This window comes from Phyllopteryx taeniolatus, chromosome 13 (genome assembly GCF_024500385.1).
Source record: "Phyllopteryx taeniolatus isolate TA_2022b chromosome 13, UOR_Ptae_1.2, whole genome shotgun sequence".
NCBI lineage: Eukaryota > Metazoa > Chordata > Actinopteri > Syngnathiformes > Syngnathidae > Phyllopteryx > Phyllopteryx taeniolatus.
Window position 1 is genome coordinate 4678991 of NC_084514.1, and position 19484 is coordinate 4698474.

General features: G+C 41.4%; 2 protein-coding genes across 2 annotated transcripts; one reads left to right on the top strand and one right to left on the bottom strand.

Annotated features, from left to right (window-relative positions):
* Window positions 1–524: 524 nt before the first annotated feature.
* Window positions 525–1775, top strand: dio3a (iodothyronine deiodinase 3a). Its single transcript, XM_061794916.1, has one exon. The coding sequence runs from the start codon at window positions 542–544 to the stop codon at window positions 1328–1330; it is 789 nt and encodes a 262-aa protein (XP_061650900.1). The 5' UTR covers window positions 525–541; the 3' UTR covers window positions 1331–1775.
* A 7469-nt stretch (window positions 1776–9244) lies between these two features.
* LOC133488270 (protein delta homolog 1) lies at window positions 9245–18992 on the bottom strand. The gene is made up of 6 exons (XM_061795918.1): window positions 18696–18992; window positions 18362–18439; window positions 18205–18262; window positions 17846–17976; window positions 17313–17454; window positions 9245–13329 (listed from the first exon to the last, which is right to left on the bottom strand). The coding sequence occupies exons 2-6, from the start codon at window positions 18423–18425 to the stop codon at window positions 12537–12539; spliced, it is 1188 nt and encodes a 395-aa protein (XP_061651902.1). The 5' UTR covers window positions 18426–18439; window positions 18696–18992; the 3' UTR covers window positions 9245–12536.
* Between the last annotated feature and the right edge of the window lie 492 nt (window positions 18993–19484).

Consider the following 19484-nt stretch of genomic DNA (forward strand, 5'->3'; position numbering starts at 1 on the left):
TTTCCAAAAAGAGTTGTGCTTTTTTTCCAGAAATGTTGGAATGAACGCATGTTAAAATGTACAAAACAGTTAAATGTATCTTGCCGAGCTGGGAGCTCAGCACCCCGAAACCTCTGAGCCTAGAATCGGCACTGGAGTCAGGGCTTACTTCTTTATAAATGAGGTATGATCTCTCTCGGGATCAATGATGTGCAACTAACCTTACCCAACTTATCGTGTCGCAACAGATGAAATGTTGCCTTTGAGGTTGATGTCACACATAATGCACGACTGGAGCATTTCCTTAACTTTCACTTTGACGGCTCTCAGCATTTGACGGTTCCCTGGCAGCTGCTCAAAGCAGCGGAGTTGACAGAAGGTAATCCCCGCCATGTGAGGCCTCGGCCCCGCTGTGCAGGAGGCGGGGTGTGCATCATTGAGACCTGTGGCTGCTATAAAAAGAGGGGAAGTTGCAAGTCACCCAACTTGAAGTCGGGCGGCACGCATTTTTAGGTGGGGTGGGGGGGTGGGGTTGTGCATGGGAAGGGGTGGGGGGCGCACGATGAACACCGCGAAGGCCGTCAAGAACGCGCTGGTGTGCCTGGTGCTGCTGCCCCGCTTCCTGCTGGCCGCGGTCATGTTCTGGCTCCTGGACTTTCTGTGCATCCGGAGGAGGTTTTTCCTCCGGATGAAGGAGCGGGAGGAGAGCGACGCCATGGACCCTCCTCTCTGCATCTCCGACTCCAACCGCTTCTTCACTCTGGACTCCCTCAAGGCGGTGTGGCACGGACACAAGTTGGACCTCCTCAAGGCGGCGCGCGTCGGCCGCGGCGCGCCCAACACGGAGGTGGTGCGGCTGGAGGACGAGCGGCGCGGGCGCATCCTGGACTTCGCCCGAGACAGGAGACCGCTCATCCTCAACTTCGGCAGCTGCACTTGACCCCCCTTCATGGCGCGCCTCAAGGCGTTCCAGGGGCTGGTGCTGGACCACGCCGACATCGCCGACTCGGTGCTGGTGTACATCGAGGAGGCGCACCCTTCGGACGGCTGGGTGAGCACCGACGCGCCCTACCAGATCCCCAAGCACCGCTGCCTGCAGGACCGGCTCCACGCGGCGCAGCTCATGCGCTCCGAGGCGCCCGGGTGCCCGGTGGTGGTCGACGGCATGGAGAACCCCTGCAACGCCGCCTACGGCGCCTACTTCGACAGACTTTACATCCTGCAGGAGGGCAAGATAGTTTACCAGGGGGGGAGGGGACCCGAGGGCTACCGGATCTCGGAGCTCAGAGACTGGCTGGAGCGGTACCGGGAGAGGCTGGTGCAAGGCAACAGCCTGGTCATTCACGTGTAGACGCATGTAGAGCTGCTAGGAAACAACCGAAATGCTGCATATTTTGGGTATTATAACTCCTCTTCAGTCTGACTAGTATTTTGTGTGTGTATGAGCCTCCCTCCGCACCATTTTGGGGTGAATTTACCTGCACCAAAAAAAAAAAAAAAAAAAAAAAAAAGGTTAGTTTGTCTTTTTAATGTAATGTTATGTAATGTGGGCAAGTGCGCATCACTGCGCTCCTCGGTATTGTTGTGAAGTTCGGTTCTGAAACGGTGTACGTCCGGAGAACCGCTACTGATGTATGAGATCCTAAGGAGCGTCGATTGCTGCTCTCTTGTCCATATCGCTTTTTTTATATATATATATATATATATATATACATTATAGACTGTGTGCGTGCGCGTGCGTGTGTGCTTTTATGCGTATATTTTTTCATACAATAAAATGTCTTCATCTACCTCTACACTGTTGCTCGTGCTGACAAGCTGCTGTTTCTAATCATTACCTTGCCACTTTGCTCTTATAAAACAATGTTTTGGGGGGATTTTCTTTCAGATTTTTTTTTTTTTTGTGGTCCTCACAATAAGAAAACAAAAGGACGAATCCTCAATTTCCTCCACAATAAGGCAAAACAGGGCTCTGCATGCATTCCTGTGGAAATGTCCTTTATGTGGTGCGCTTATTAAGGCTGTTTGAGAATGTGGAGTTTTTTTCTCCTTCATAATATGTTATTGTCATTTTTGGGAGGGTGATGAATCGCACTTGCATATTTTTAAATGTGTCCCCTAGCAAATATGTCTGCAATCTGGGTGACATGCGGTTACAATTGATCCATATAATAGTGAAAGAACTAAAAATTTATTGATTAATACATATTTTAAATGTATATATCAATAATTAAAATGTTATGAAATAAATACGTTTTGTATTAAATATTTTACATAAATATAGTTTGAAAAATATATATTTTAAAACAAATACATATGAAATCATGTTTTTAAATAAAGCCTTAAAGTGACTACTGCTGCTACTTCGTTAATACATATTTTTAAATAAATATACTGAAATAAATATGTATTATCAAGGTAGACTTGTTTTTAGATAAATTTTTCAAAATAAACATTTTGGCAAATACATATTTTTAACAAATATTCTCATGTTTTTGCATGTTTTAAAATACATCTTTTTCAAAGTGAATATTTTTAAATAAATTATATTTGTTGAATTAATCAATATTCAGAAATGTAAAATATCAAAATAACAAACAGCCTACAACATTTTAATAAATATAAAAACAAAATAGATAAATAGTCTGGCAAAATACTTTTTAAATGTTTTTTTAAACACACATTTTTAAAGAAATTATTTACAAATTGTTGCACTACAATTTTAATTGACAGTTGTGTAGAAGTGCACTGCATCACCGTGAGATGTGTTCCTAATATTTTGGGCCTCTCTGAATAATCAATTTTTAAAACATCTCTAAATAAACTGCCCAGAATACTAGAAACAGCATGAGACAGTGGACTTCTATACCACGACAATAAACACAAGAATGAGATCCTCAAAACTGAGCATTGTTATCTTTGTAATAGTTTCTCCTTTGCATTGTGCTGGAGTACCTAATGAAGACTCTGCCGAGTGTATATCTGCAGAAAAGAAGCCGCATTCTCCAGCGCCACCTCCTCCTAAGCCTTATTTACCGCTTACAAATAAATGAGGATAATCGCACATGACCCTATTATTGTGAGTGATATATTGCCACACGTTTTGGAGGCTTAGTGCACCGATCCCCCCCTCCGCCACTAGCAACAGCAACTCCCTCCTCAGCAAAAAGCAGATGAAATGTTAATTAGCATGCTGCACAAAGTGTCTGTCTTGAGTTTTACACACGGTCTCAAGTTGATTGAGGCTTGACACGTATGAAGCCTCTGAGGTTTGTTAACATCTGCTTTGGCATTGTAGTCCCTTCACATGTCTACATATATGAGAGAGAGGAGGGTTTATTTAGACTAACTAATGAAAAGTTGGGCAGTAAATTCAACCATTAACCACAAAACAATCCAGTCTTTTTCATTCCCCGCAAACCCATAAAGGGACCTCCCACCAAATAAATGAATACATAAACCGGAATACAGTCAGTCAGTAAGTGCAGACCTCCGCCAAGTGTTAGCTAAAGTAAAAAAAAAAAAGTCCAGAAAACCGTATATAGCTTTGCGTCACTTTATGTACTCAGTGGTGTGTTTTGCGACAAGAACAAGGCAGATGACAACCGATGGCCTTTATTGTGAAGCACAGGTGGCAAAAGTACTCATACTCTGTATTCAAGTAGAAATACAAATACTTGCGTTAAAAAATTCTGGTAAAAGTAGTGATTCAACTTCTGTACTTTGGTCAAAGTGAAAAAAAGTATGGACTCTGAAACGACTTGCAAAGTAAAAATAATTTTTGATTGTCTGTTATACAATACCCGTTTTGATAACTTTGCACAACGGGAAAAAAAATTCTCTACAAACAAAATAGTTTCCCTCTTCTATTAACTAATAAAGTCACGGTCACCTTGTTCTTTTGAAACAAGAGCTAGCTAGCATTGGCCCGACTTTTATGTTAGCAAAACGTGTTCCCATGGCTTTGCTAATGTTGTGAATTGGGTAACAAAAAAATTTAAATTAGCTAATGATATCTGAAAAATAAACCTTTCTTCTACTCTGTTTTTTCAGATTAGAAGATTGTAGTTTTCACATTAGCACGAGACAGAACGCATTCGCTACAAATCATTCTTGTCGCAGCAACATCAAATAATTCTTTGAATTGGAATGTCTCCAAATCTGTTGTCGTCAATAAGGCTCCCTGGTTCACATTCTTCATTGTTGCTGTTGTTCCTGTTTTTTTCCACCTTGTAAGAACCCAAGATCTCAATCAATCAAGATCTCAAACATTATTGGCTTTAACTCGCTCTATCTTTTTTTTTTTTTTTAAATATATATATACATTGTTTCTCAACAGTTGTCCCCCTGCGACCGACATTTTCCTATTGTCGCCAAGTCACGAACCCCTTTCGTAGAAGATAAGAACAAGAAAGAAATTGGACTGTTAAAAAATAGCCTTTGAAAATATACAGTATCGATATCATACTTACAAAACATACTGATGTGTTCTATGTGCTTTTCAGAGCATCTTATTAAGAAACTGTGGATAAACATGACAATTGAATGTACATTATTGCAGTAAATCTCCGTATATAAAACACCTGATGAATATAAAGGAATCCAACGAAAAGCATTAAGTACTTCACAAATTGAGTGTGTTTGTGTGCCAAGAGACCGCATATTCTTATGCTACGACACAAACTAGCCTCGAAACAACATACAGTACTGTATGTCAAAGGACCCCCAGTAATGTTTTTACAACCAGATCTGCGACCCACCCATTATGGGTCCATGACCCACTTCTGGGTCCCATTGAGAATCACTGGTTTAGTCATCTATGGAGGTTAAAAAAAAACAAAAAAACAGGACTATTTTGACAAAGAAAGGAGTAGAAGTATAGTTTTGTTTTTGAATGTTAGGAGTGAAAGTAAAAGAAAATGAAAAAAAAATAACAACTCAAGTAAAGTACAGATACTTAAAAATCAACTTGATCACAGTAACAGAGTATTTATATTTTGTTACTTGACAACATTGTTGTGAAGCTACCGACATGCACAGGGCTTGACATTAACAGCCACCAAATGCAGGTGAATTTCAGCAGAGGCGGGAAGCACCGCCAATCCCACTAGTCACTTTGACGGGTTGTAATTTCGATCGGGAAAAAGTTATTTATAGTTTTGCTTAATCCTGCTAGCTAGCCAACTAACTACCCAGATAGCTAGATACGTGTAACGTCCTAGCTATTTACTACCTAATTTTCCAACTACTACTTCTTCTTCTTCTTCTTCATTCATCTGTCGCTGATCCCCACTAGGGTTGCGGGCGTGCCAGAGCCTATCCCAGCTATCTTCGGGCGAGAAGCGGGACACACTGAACTGGTCGCCAGCCAATCACAGAGCACATATAAACGAACAATCATTTGCACTCACATTCATACCTACGGGCAATTTAGAGTCTTCAATTAACCTACCATGCATGTTATTGGGATGTGGGAGGAAACCGGAGTGCCCGGAGAAAACCCACGCAGGCACGGGGAGAACATGCAAACTCCACACAGGCGGGGCTGGGATTTGAACCCCGGTCACTAGAACTGTGAGGAAGATATGCTAACCAGTCGCCCACCGTGCCACCAAATGAACACAAGATTACAAAATGATTTACTGTTTTCCTAACTAAATGAACAAAACTCACTAGCTAGGAAAACAAATTCCTTAACGATTAGCACTACATTTGGCTAACTTACGAGCTACCGAACTTCATAACTGAACACAAATGTTTTGCTCAATTACTTTTTTTCAAAGATCGGCCTAAAGAAATGACTCACTCGCTATCAAAGTAAGTTTTTGCTAATGTGCTACCTGACTCGCTAACAAGGTAACTAAATGACTAAAATGAATAAACAAACTTCCCCTCTGCCTGACGTGTTACGTAGATAGCTAGCTAACATTAAAAACGTGGGCGAAAACATTATGGCTTGTGTTTAGGTGCTTAATCCTTGGTAATGAAGTCAATGTTTCAGTTTGGTTTTGATGCTGTCTGAGTGTTGAGGACCGTGTCCTGACTTCACTGCTCATCTGGAAGTCATTTGAGGTGCACGGAGCAGACAGCTGAATGTGGGGTGCCAACCTAAGATGAAGAATACAGTAACTTGATCTAATGTGTGCGCCCCTCAAAGCACTCTGGATTCTTTCCATATGTACGTTGGGCCCACGCATGTTACGCCTCATCCGTCATGCCAAAGGGTCAAGGGTTAATGTGTGCCGGTCTGTTTTTCTTTTATAGCTCGGCGAGGAGCTGAGCCATTTGAAGGAGAGGGCCCCTCTCGAGCCTCCAGGGGTCATAAGTAGACACATGAAAATGTGTGCTGGGCCCCAGCACACAAAAAGCTCTCTGTGTACAAGTTAACAGTTAAACACATTCCTAATATATGGAAAACAGCCTCAATCAGACATGTTATAACGTCACTTTCAGATCTTGGTTACAACAGAATGAACGCTTATTCATTCATAGCTAGTTCAATGTTTATAGTAGTAAAGCGTACGTACAATGCTAATCCACTAACCTTAACCCCTAACCCTAAAACCTAACTACCCTAACTCCTAACTAACCTTATCTCTCATAAGCATCTGTTTTTTTCTGCTCCTGAGTAAATAACAGCACAGCCATATGGTAACCTGACCAGCCAACCCCTTAACACTACATGTAACTCTAAACCCAACCCAAAACCTAAAACTAAACTTAACCCTCACCCCTAACATTAAATCTAAAGGCTGCTGCACACCGAGCGACACCGCCAAATGTGACTTTACTGCTGCACGGGTGTGCGGGATTCTTCGACTAGTTTTCATGAGTGGCCGACCGTCGGCAAGTATTTAGGGTTGCAGATGAACGGTATTGTAAAACATGAGCTTTCACATCAAAAATATACGTTTCCGGGTACGAAGTGAGATCCGGCCAGCCACTGCAAAGCTGCACAAATATAGTATCTACAGTATACAGTGTTCCCTCGGTTTTTGCGGTTAATGGGGACCAGAACCTCCCGCGAAAGGTGAAAAACCGCAAAGTGGGATTTGCACCCCCCACCCCCCCTCAAGGAATTTTCATGTATGTGGGTACCAGAACTTTTCAAATATGTAAACAGTATTTATACTTTACATATTTGAAACAAAGATTACAACAGCACACGTATTTACTTAAATCTTTAATTATAAAACCCTATACAGTAATTAACATTTATTATACAGTAATTAAGTGCTGGAGGACTCTGCATCTTTTTGCAATTGTCAAAAATAAATAAATAAATTGTACCGGCATTGCCAGATAACTAGCAACCCTTTATTGCTCAGTGACTGTTTTTCTTAATGTCTTTATGTGTTCTCTGTCAATTGACTGTCTGTTGTCGTACTAGAGCGGCTCCAATTACCGGAGACAATTTCCTTGTGTGTTTTTTGGACATACTTGGCAAATAAAGATGATTCTGATTTTCACAATTCTCTTATTACGCGGAGTTACCACACGTTTCGCTTCCTTATTGAAGGTTATTGAAGCAGTTTTGTGGATGTTTGCCTCCTCTTTCTTGATGTACCGCACTGTAGATTCATTCACGCCATAATGTCGTGCCACAGATGCATAACTTCGGCCCTCTTTGATCATATGTACAAGTTTCACTTTTTCGCTGATGGTCATCATCTTCTTTTTCCTCCTCGTCTTGGGCGCCCCAGAGGAAGTTTTCGCAGGGGCATAGCGCTTCGGCGGCCTTGTAAGGGCTTAACTAATCAAAAAACGTCATTGTTTAAACCAAAAAAGTTATCAAGAACACAGCACTAAGATACAGTATGCGAGACAGTCAACAGCGTGGACGAGACTGGCAAGACACAACAAGGGAAGATGCTGGGTGAGGCTGCGATGATGCGCAGCCAATATGGCAGCCGATATGGCTGTATTTTTCTATTTATTTATTTATTTTATGAATATTTCTGAAAAACGCACTGAAGCCGCAAAACGTGAAGCGCAAAGTGGCAAGGGAACACTGTGTATTTGTGTTTTACAATAACACTTACCGGTAACTATATTTATAATTTGATATGCACCTGTGGCTTAAAAGCAAAGTGTGGAGAGTCTCTGTCACTGAAATGCACAAGTGGAGCCAATGAATGGGGCAATAATTGCCAGCAGTGTCTCATAAAGTGTTTCCTCGCTACATTGCGCTTTACTTATTGGGGATTCGGTACGTTGCGGATTTTTTTCGTATTAATATTGTCCGTAATTAACTAAAACAGTAAAAAAATTAAAACAAAATAAAAAAAAACTAACAAAAGAATTTCATTCCGACATGCTGTATATTACAAGGAATAAAAAGTGTATAGTGCTACTCTGGATTTGCTTAAGAGTTTAAAAGGTGTTTTAGAGCATATAAATTGTTTATAAGCGTATGGTAGAGGTTAATAGGAGTCTGGAGAGGTTCATATAGCTACAGCGGCCAAAAAAATCAGCTTTTTTTTGTTTGTTTGTATTTTTGTGTGGTCCAATTAAAAAACATATGTGGCGCCTCCAAATGTTTTTCCCAATAGGAGCACCAGAGTTATTCTACTCACCATCTTGATAAACATACCACTGTGGGAAAGAAGAAACTGGCATCGCTGCACTTTTAGAGTTTTATGCAATGACGTTTTTGATGCGTTCATACAGCACTGTACTGTCTTCGCTTTACGCACGGCTCTGACTATGAATGGCTGACATCTTGTGGCCATAGTGGAAATTACACAATAAGGTTGTTGACCGTCATTCATTGAAAAATTGTTCTCAATGCAAGACTAAGGCCACAGTGTACTTGTTCCACGTCCTTTTTTCTACCCAAACATAAAGCTTCCATGTTCTTTCCAGCCTGTAAAGCAAGGTTAAAGAGGATTAAAGAAGTCTTGGCACACATTTATTTCACTCGGAACAATTTTTTTATCACGGCTGCTGTGACAGTTTCTCCACCAGAGGGCGACAGAGACTGAAATTTGACTTTGCTATTTGCTGCCCATTAATTTTCAGCCATGCACGCGGAGGGGAGTACTGAATTATTTAAATATTTCGACACTGTTTTGTGCATCAGTTGGCTTGCATTTGGTTTGACATCTGATCTAGTCGCTCGGCTGAATGGGATTTGTAGGCATAATCTTGTCTAAAAGCTCTAAAAGCTCCACGCTAAAGTGACAAGATCAGGTAACAAGGTGATTAGTGGAGTAAAAGTCTGAGGTCAAGATTTAAATCACATCAACTCTGGTGCATACTTTTTTTTTCTTCTTCTTCCTTAAATGCATTTTATTAAATACAATGTACAGCCAGTAAAAACATTGGTGGAAAAAAAAGAACAACAGCAGATATAGGTTTTAGGCTGGTAAGAGCCTCATAGTTGCAGTAAAAGCATAACATTGAACGGACCCTTTTAAAGTGGACTGTGGATATTTTACGCATTTTCAACAATACAAAAGTTCTAAGCATGGCTAAATGTGTAATGAATCTGAATATTATATTTTTTTTAAACTACATGGCTCCAAAGAAAACTACGCACCTCTTCATTTAAATATTTCATTCAAAGATATATTTCAATAATTTCAAATGAAAAAAACTGTTAGATCATTTTTTTAAATGCAGAAAATTGTGCGCCTATTTATGATTTTGTTTAAATTTTATATTCGTTTTCTTTGAATTTCTGAGTGTGTCATTCTCATTAAATTTTTATTGTTTTTGCACATACTTCATCCCAATTTCATTTAAATTCTTTATTCATTTTGCACATTACTTATGCACTTTACTCAACACTATATTTCTTGACTTGATGCTGTGGCAATTCTAATATATTGTGACTTCAATAAAGAATGGGGAGAAATGTTCTAAAAACAGGAAAACATGTAAATCTGCCTGTGTATACAACCGCAAACAAATCCACCTTGTCACCAGCTAATAAATCTGACTATTTTTCCATGCACTATTGCTCCACACGTGTGACTCTATCACAAAATGACACACATCATTACATTTACAAGTCATGAATCATTTTTCCCCTTGCATCAGTAGGAGTGGGTAGCTACCTGGAGAAGGACATTTTACAGCTTTGATCCAACCTTCATTTTGGAGCTCAGCAGAGCTGGCACAAAGTAGTAAATAAAGTTGGACAGAAACTTCAAATGTGCTCCAGACTGATTAATTACGGAAGGCCAGGATGGTTTGGATAAAAAGTATATGGATATTGAAATTTTCATCCAATATTTGAAGGGAACAATCAGAAAAAAAAACTAAGTTGCAGTCGGTCAGCGGTACTTGACACCTCCAGCCACATTGAGTAAGAACTCTTTATCCATGCCAATGAGCCTTTATATTTCTAATAAGCACCTGCTTTGTTTGAAATTGAAGTCACCAAGCTTTTGGAAATTGAGCTACCTCTTGGGTCCTGATTAATGCAAAGGGATAAAAGCTTAATACACACTTCTGAAATAACACATTTCTTTCAAATGACCTCTAATTATACTGCATTAATATTAATACTTAATGATAGAGTAATGAATCTTTCTCACAATAATTATCAACGACGATTTTACAATGTAGGAAATAGATATCTATATGCAACACTTAAATTCTACAAATCTCTGCAAGTGGTTACATCATATCATATGATCACTTCGACTTTTCCCTGATGTACAGTCAGTGTTAGCCATGCGGTCATTGCACAATCTAATGCGAGCCAATACAAGATGGCAAAAATAACATATAACTTTAAAAACAATGTTAACCCCCGTGTCGTACTGCAGGTCAGATTGACCTGTTCTAAAGTCTGAAAAGAATCTGAAAGAAGAAAAATATGCCAGTTTAAAAGAATCTGAAACCTCTGCAACTGGCCTTATTTTGTGATTTTATTTCCCTCTTTTAATTACATATAAGTATAAATCAAGTTGAAATCATTTTAATTACAATGTTTTTTTTTAATGCAGAGCGTCAAATGTACCTGTTTCAAAGTTTAAAAATCAAAGATTTCATATTTAAAAAAAATCTGTAATTATATCCAGCCATCCATTTTCTACAGCGCTTATCGTCATTAGTGGGGAGCTGGAGCTTATCCCAGCTGATTTCAGGCAAGAGGAGCGGTGCACCTCGCACTGGTCAGGATAATTTAGTCTTCAATGAACCTTATACAGTAGTGCCAGTCACAAACTGAGCATTAATATTACCCAGGTTTGAGAGGTCTTGTTTTGATGTGTTGGTTTGTTGACGCAAAAATGACGCAACCCATTTCCACCAAATTGTGTGGAGGAGCAGCACACGTGCTGAGCAAGAACTCGTGAGATTAAAACGCCTGATGGGGAAAATTGATTTTCGCTTTTGGTGGTTACAGTCCACTTGCACTGGAGCAAAGCAGATCCAGAAGAGGGAGCTGAAGTGGAAAAGCATGTTTGTTTTCCCATACCGCTCTTGTATTGAATCTCATTGGATTGTGCAGGTGTACCTAACGTTTTGGCAACTGTTTTTGCATTAATCAACATAGAAAATGCACAATGTTTCGTATGGTCCTAAAATGTTTGCATATATTAAACTAATGACTTAAAGAACTGGCACACAACACCTTGCTATTTGGTATTTAACATGTTTCATAATGTCACACATTACAGCAAAGGTTCTCAAACTGGGGTCCCCGGACCCCCAGGGCTCCATGAGATGTAACTTGGAGGTCCACAAAATGATTTGAAAGAAATTAATGTCGCATCTTAGCTTTGGGCCATTTAAAAGCACTGATATGTTTGTAAACTAACAGATAAATCTGACATCCCTGCATGCATGCAGCATTTCTAGCTCTCTCATGCTCTTTTCATGTAGAGTTGTACAGGTGAGGCAAGGTGGGCTCACCAAAATATCTGCAGCTTGGAAGCACATACCTTGAGTCAAAAGTTTCCGTGGATGAATCACTTTTGCAAAATATAAAAGGGCAGCATGTCTTTGCAATGTTCAGCGCATTTGACTCAGAGATTGCACAGCTCCGTTCTTGTCATACGAAAAACAAAGTGAAAATTAGTCCGCTTGGGTTTGCTTCTTATTGGGAATTAAACTTCTGAGTCGCTTTATTAAATAATAAAAATAAAAAGTCCCTAAAAAGATTGGAAAAGTCGCTAAATATATTGACCAAAGCGCTAAGTTTGCAACACTGACTGTGCATTAGTAAATAAATCCTCTTTGTTCACAGCCCTGTTCACAACCCTGTTGTTAGTGACAGTAATGCACATCAGCTAGCGACGATGGACAAATATTGCAATTAATTCAATAGAATTTAGTTCCTTTCTTTTAAACAGGTCATGCTGGTTGAAACGTTCAAAATAGAAATGATTCCCAAGGCATTTAGGGGGACACGTGATAGTTATGTTTAATTGGCATTGGGATTATGAAGGGGTCCTTGGAAACGTTTCCCCTCAAAGAGTTTGAGAACCCCTGCCTTAAAGTACTTACAATCAGTGCCATGTTTGTGCTCGACTGTACATTCAAATATATTGTATCAACAAGGTTCACTTCTGATTTGCATTCACGGTATCGCCTTCCGGAGGTCAGATGGAGGTGTAGTGCCTCCCAAAGCTCTTCAGCCTGATCTTCTCCGGCAGGATGATGTTCACCGAGTGTTCCGTCTCCTCGTGGCTCGCTCCGCCTGCCTCCTTCAGCAGGTGCTCGCGTTGCTGCCGCACGAGCTTGCTGTACTTGGCGTTGGCCAGCCACGTCTCGCAGCGGCCGAACAGCACGATGCCCGTGGTGGCCAGGATGACTAGGCAGGTGAGCAGGGCCAGCATGCCAAAACACACCAGCTGAGCGTGACTGGACAGCACACCGGGGGAATGGTGCACCGTCTCCTTCAGCGTGATCTTGAGCAGATCCCTCTCGGGTGGTTGGAGAAGCTTGTGGAAGGCGTGGGCAGGGAGAGAGTAGTGCTGCGGAGTCAGCGCAAACACCCCGTGGTCCAGGGGTTTGCCGGCAGCTTGCTTTGGCTTGGCTTTTGGCCGGCGCTGCACGGAACACACCCGGCCCGAGAACCATTTTGGGCAAACGCAGCGAAAGGTTCCGTCAGGTCGGCTGACACACATAGCCCCGTTGGCGCAGGGCGTGGCGGCGCACGGAGAGAGGCCAGTGTCATTACAATTCAAACCGGTGAAGCCTTGAAGGCATGAGCACATGAAGGTCGCCCCGTGGTTGGTGCAGTTGCCGCCGTTTAGACATGGGTTGGATTGACAGACGTCAGCAGCGATCTCACAGAAGTTTCCAGAAAATCCAGGCAGGCATAAACAGGAAGAGTGGGCTTCCAAGGCGTCACCCATTTCTGTGCAAGTACCTCCATTCTGGCAAGGGGAGCTGATAGACAGAACAGAAAAGATCATGCTGACAGGTTCATTAAGGTGGTCACTGACAATGTAATGGTTCACGCTTATGACTTATGAATTCCATGCAGGCAGCGTGGGTTCAGTTCCCATTTGGTGACGGTGTGAATGTAACTGAGAATGGTGGTCTTTATGTGCCCTGTAATTGGTTGGCGACCAGTCCAAGGTGTCGCTCTATGTCAGCTGGGATAGGCTCCAGCTCCCTGCAACCCTGAAATGGATGGATGAGCACTCATGAGTGGTTTTATCCCTAAAACAGCTTTCATTTAGTTCTGATTTTTCAGGTCTCTCAGGGTCATGTCCGAGGGCCTTTTTGTCTTTCTTTTTATTTCCATTAAGATGAAGATCACATAATATTTCACCTCTGTTTTTAACAGTGGCTTATTGCAATTTGTGTTCTTTCATGGATCATTGTCATACATGTAAACAATAACCCTATTTATTTTAAATATCTGAGGTAGTGGTAGCTGTTTGTGTTTGTGTCACCTTGCTACGTGTTTTGGTTCTCAGTCGTCTTGAGAGCTGAGATGAGAGATGGATCAAATTCCAAAAAAAGAAAGTTAATGATTTGTGAGGTTCTCCAGGGTAGTGTCCTGGGCCCTTTTCCTTTCTTTTTTGTTTATTTCATTTAATATAAAGAGTATGCAGTTGGAATTTTCACAAACTTTCATGGATTGTTGTCCTGTATCTAAGCAAAAACTTAGTGATTTTTAATATCTAATACCAAATATGGTGGCGTGGTGGATGACTGGTTAGCACATCTGCCTCACAGTTCTGAGGACCGGGGTTCAAATCTCAGCCTCGCCTGTGTGGAGTTTGCATGTTCTCCCTGTGTCTGCGTTGGTTATCACCGGATACTCTGGTTTCCTCCCACATCCCAAAAACATGCATGGTAGGTTAATTGAGTCTAAATTGTTCATAGGTGTGAATATGAGTGCGAATGTTTGTTTGTTTATACAGTATGTGCCCTGCGATTGGCTGTCAACCAGTTCAGGGTGTACCCCGCCTCTCGCCCAAAGATAGCTGGAATAGGCTCCAGCAGACCCGCGACACTTGTGAGTGGTATGGAAAATGGATGGATGGATGGACTCAAAGTAGTATAGTTAACAGTGGCTCAAGTCTGACAACTCTTCATTTATCTTCCTGAAAATGGGTTTTAAAATCACGAGAAAGTTAATGAAGCTCCTCAGGGTAGTGTTCTGGGGTCCCTTAATCTTCTTCTTTTTATTTTATGATTTCACCCACAAGAATGTACGTTATATTTATTACTAGATTGGCACCAACTAACAGCTACAAGTTCCTTGTTGGTTTTAACATTCTTGGAGAATAACGATTTAGCTCGATAGATTAGATGATGGATAAATGGAGCAATAGATAGAGAAAGAAAGAAAGAAAGAAAGAAAGAAAGAAAAAAGAAAGAAAGAAAGAAACCTACTGATTTTGAATCCAGCTAAAAATAGCCCCGAGGTTGTGGAGGCCAGAGATCCATGTCACCTCTCTACCTGTCTCATTTCTCATCCAATCCTCTTCACACTTGCTTTGTGTCAAAGCGAGAGAGCTTTGTTCATTTTGTCAGATCAGTAGGTTCACTCTGTGCCTTGTCTGTCAGTCTGTCTACAATAGTCGAATCGTTGAAAACAGTGATTCTACATCTACTGCGTTTTTTTTTTTGCTGCTGAAAAGTCGACTGGAATGCCTTGTATCTTTGATTCATTTCATACTGACAGATTAACTTCCCTGTCCTTTTTACTAGGGGGCTTATCAAACCTGGCTCTTTGGTCAAAGGCCTTAAATAGAGGGCTGATTCATGAGGTCCCTCTGGGCGCTGTCCTGGGGCCTTTTCAATTTCACAATGCAATCTATCTCACTTAAAATAATATGTCGGCTGGATGTATGTGCAGAAAAACCCACAGAGATTAGTTTCACAGCAACTAATTTACCTGGAGACAGAATACATTATCTGAAATAAAATCATAGGAAATTACATATTCCCGACTCTGGAGGAATTATTGTGCAGCCACACTTACAAGATGTTTAATGTTGAATCAATGACTCACTTCCCCTGAAACACATTTAAGTGCACTGGGTGCATTGTGACTGTAATACTGCAGCTTCCCAACATCGCGATTGTTATCTACTCTGTGTTGTATTTATTGACTGTGGAATAAGCTGTTTTGACGAAGACAAAATGTTCTGAAATGCAAGCGAAGGTCACGTCATATAATTTTTAGTTATATAAGAGTCAATCTATACAGGCACTGTCAATTCTTTGACATACAAATAAAGGATATTGGATTTTTTTTAGGCTCTCGGTTCTGTCTCACAGAAAGGGTGCCAGATACATCAGCTTGACGCTTCCCTCCACACTCTCATTTATTTATCAAGCTTTCTGGAGACAAATCATGGGCGTACTTAGACCCTTTTCCTAAATATACTCTCAGCAGGCTTAATCATTATGTATGTATTTTATTATTGCTCTAATATTGTCTTTAAACTCATAGAAAGCGAGAAAATTTTGGACCACAAAATATTGAAGAAGAATATTGTGTCATTGTAACACAAATGAATAGAGTTCCCGGGTTTTTATTTATTTTTTTTTTGGTTGTCCTTTCTGTGACAGGGTCAAAATACCCCAAGGATCAATAATTAAAGCACTTCAAGCTGAAAGTCATCACAGCAGTGACCCTCTCTAAGCAGCTCTGTTCCAAGCAGCTGGCGGGGCTGTTCTGTCTCATGGGTACGAGCGACTGCTCCCCTCCTCCCGCCTCGACTGTGGGGTGTTCCCAATACAATTTCCGTCGATGGGCAGCACAAGAAAATTAATTGGTTGTGAAATTTCACACTTGATGGGCGGGGCGGGACTTAAGCGACCCAACTGTTTGTATACAAGCAATTAAAAAGTCAAGTTTCCATAACATGCTCCATTTAAAGCGCAGATTGTATGATTCTTTTGTGTTTTGATGGGCGATGGTTGCCTTCAAGGGATGAAAGACATTTGGCAAAGCACTCTGTTCTAAAAGTCAAACTTGAGTTCTCTAGCTCTATCATCTCTCGTTGAATGACATTCAAAGCTGATACAGTTCTTGCTTAGATATAGATAGATAGATATAATAACTTTTTTTTTTAACTGCAAATGACCCCTTTAAAGGCTGTTACTGGTTTTATTATGACAGGTTTGTACTTTCTCTTTTTTGTTCAATTTCTGTGCTTGTTCTTTCACCCTGGACATATTTCCCTACTTTTTGCAAACAAAGGACTGATTAGATTCTTCTGTGACTGCTGTAGCCACCCGAGTAGCGGCCACATGCTAATCACGTTAATGATTTGCATTATATTAGCGGTTGATTTCAGACAGCACGCTGAGCTAGTGGTTAGCATGTCTGCCTCCGAGTAGAAGGGTTCTGGGTTTGAATCTCAGCGCAGGGGTGGTTTGTTGGCTCCCCATGTTTGTGTGGGTTATCACTGGGCACTCTGTCTTCCTCCCACATTCCAAAAATTGTGCATGTAAGAACAACTCCAAAGTGTCCATAGGTGAGTGTGCATAATTATTTGTCTATACAGTATGTGACTTTTAAAATTATTATTTTCCAAATATATGCCCTGCGATTGATTGGTTACCAGTCCACGGTGTACCCTGCATATCCCGAAGTCAGCTGGTTTCGGCTCCAGCTTAAACGCAACGCTAATGAGGACACGCAGCATAGAAAATAGATCGATCGTGGTTGAATTCATATTAGAAAATGAGACGTGTACGGTGTGTGTTAGTTAAAAGAGTATTTTAGAGTTCTTAATGGAATAGTTAACCTCTGGTGACACTTAAGAATGTTACAAATGTTACTTATTGCCTGTACAGTTAATTAAGGTTCTTATGATGGCAACAGTTTGTGGTTCGGAATTGGAGGTACTCATTGGGTATTGATTATGGCTTGACAACCAAACTGCAATACATGTTGGTACCCATCAGTGAGACAGATGTTCCTCCTCAGCTGACAGGTCGGTCCGGTGAAACCTTGGGGACAGACGCACAGGTACCCCCCTTCTCCGGTCTCTATGCAGGTGGCATTCCCAGAACAAGGCCGCGATGAGCACAGGCGAGTATCTGTGGTCACACACACACACACGCACGCACACACACACACGCACACAAAGCATTCTGTTTTTAGCTGTGACGTCTTACTTCCTTTCTTTTACTCCTTTCTTTCTCCCCCGCTCTCTTCCCACGTGCTTGGCAACGTCTCTCTTCGTGTCCTTTATTTCCACTCCACCACTGCAGCATTGTCACTTATAACTCCCAAATCATATACTGTATGAAGGGGAAAATGTTCTCAATTATCTTGTTTAATGACAAGGGTCACCTTTAGCAACCTTCATCAGGTCTTTCCCCCCCGATCTAAAAATAAACCCCAGTGTATTTCGCTTGTCCCCTGGGGCTCAGTGACTCACCCCAGGCATGTCTGCTGCTGCATGTGTGGTACTTGATGGCGGCTCACCTTGGTCACAGAGGCTGCCCACCCAGCCCTGTTGACAGACACACTGCCACGCTTTTTCGCAGGAGCCGTGCAGGCAGCCCGGGAAGGGGATGCAGCGTTCGCAATGGTCTCCCTGCCAGCCTGGTTTGCACCTGAGGAAAAAAAAGGGAACAATCCTATTAATACACCGTCCACAATGCTCTTGTCCCCATAATGTCAGCGTGCTGAGATGAGGCTTTGATTATGGCCAAAAAATCCATTGTTTGAACAAACAAAAGGCTGATTTGCCAGTTGATGAATCAGAAATAATACAGCAGAGCACCTGTGAAGTATAAAAAAAACACAGGATATGAGATTTTTCTTATCACAAGCATCACTACCTGCACTTTCCAGTCTTCCCACAAAATCCATTCTCTGTGTTGCAGCTGCATCCCCAACCTCATGACAGGAAAAGAGAGATGCATTGTTTTAGTAAAACACATTAAGAATAAAAAAGCTGCTGGAGTTGGCAATGTGATTTCTATATAATTGGATTACCTCCGGCAATGCCTGTTACGGCTACAAACAAGAACACGGCGGTGAGATGCATTGTGATAGTCATTCTGGAGTAAATTCCTGCAAATAAAAAAATAAAAACACACAAATAGTTTCCAAATGCAAAATGCACCACTGATGTTAAAAGTTGACAAATGGAGACATCCCAAAAGTTCATCTAACAGTGAAGGCGTGCATTTTTCATGGTATCACCTGAATGTGTCTGCATGCACAAAGCACTCACATGCATTGTAGACAAAGCGATAAGCCACTTCCTTTCTATATCTTTACTTAACCATAAGAATCCTTCGAATTATCTATACAGAAATGATCTTACCTATGTAGCACCGGCATGCAGTCTCCGGGTGATGCGACTCATATTTGAGGGATGCGTCGGGGCCGTGAGAGCCACGAGCCGGGGCGCGCAGATGGAAGTGATAACAAGGCTGCTCTAGATAGAGAGGTAGGTTTGGGGAGGGGGGGTCTAAGGGGGAGGACCCACAGGTTCTGATGGGGCTGCTGCATCGAGTAGGATCCCGGTGCAACAAGCTCCTCCTACCTCATAAAAGAGAGAGAGTGTGCGTAAAAGCACATGACCCTCTCACACACCCCCACGCCCCACCTCCTCCAAAGGGCTGAGGGATTGTCCAGTCAAAGACCCCACTGTGATACCTGAAACTGTGCAGTAATGATTTTATGTGCAAATAAATCAATAAAAAAAAAAAAAAAAAAAAAACAGCATCAGGAATACAAGACTACTGTCTCTCTTAACTGCCTGGTGTGCTGTTTAATTACAATTTATAAATTACACCAACAAGGCAACATAATTTAAAATGTATGACTGACAACAATTTTAGCAATCTAGTAGAACACAGAAACATATTCCTCATCATTGGTCACTTGTTGCTCTATGCTGACTTCATAGAGCTCAATTATCAATTGCTTATTACTTATTAATTACTGTAATTATGAATTAATTACTCTTCACAACTTTGCAGATGCAAAGACGACCGTGATTGGTCTATCCCAAGTTCCTTTTCTTTCCTCCCCCACCCCGCCCTGAACACGGCGCATATTTTGCGTGACTCGTAAATATGCACAGTAAAGTGTTGATGTGTCGCTTACG

Bases quoted from the DNA above. Each gene is read 5' to 3' on its own strand.
- LOC133488270 (XM_061795918.1), bottom strand. From the start codon at position 18,425: ATGACTATCACAATGCATCTCACCGCCGTGTTCTTGTTTGTAGCCGTA. The intron at 18,263-18,361 runs GTAATCCAATTA...TCCTGTCATGAG, and splicing joins CGTAACAGGCATTGCCGGAG to GTTGGGGATGCAGCTGCAAC. The intron at 17,455-17,845 runs GTGAGCCGCCAT...GTGTGACCACAG, and splicing joins GGGCAGCCTCTGTGACCAAG to ATACTCGCCTGTGCTCATCG.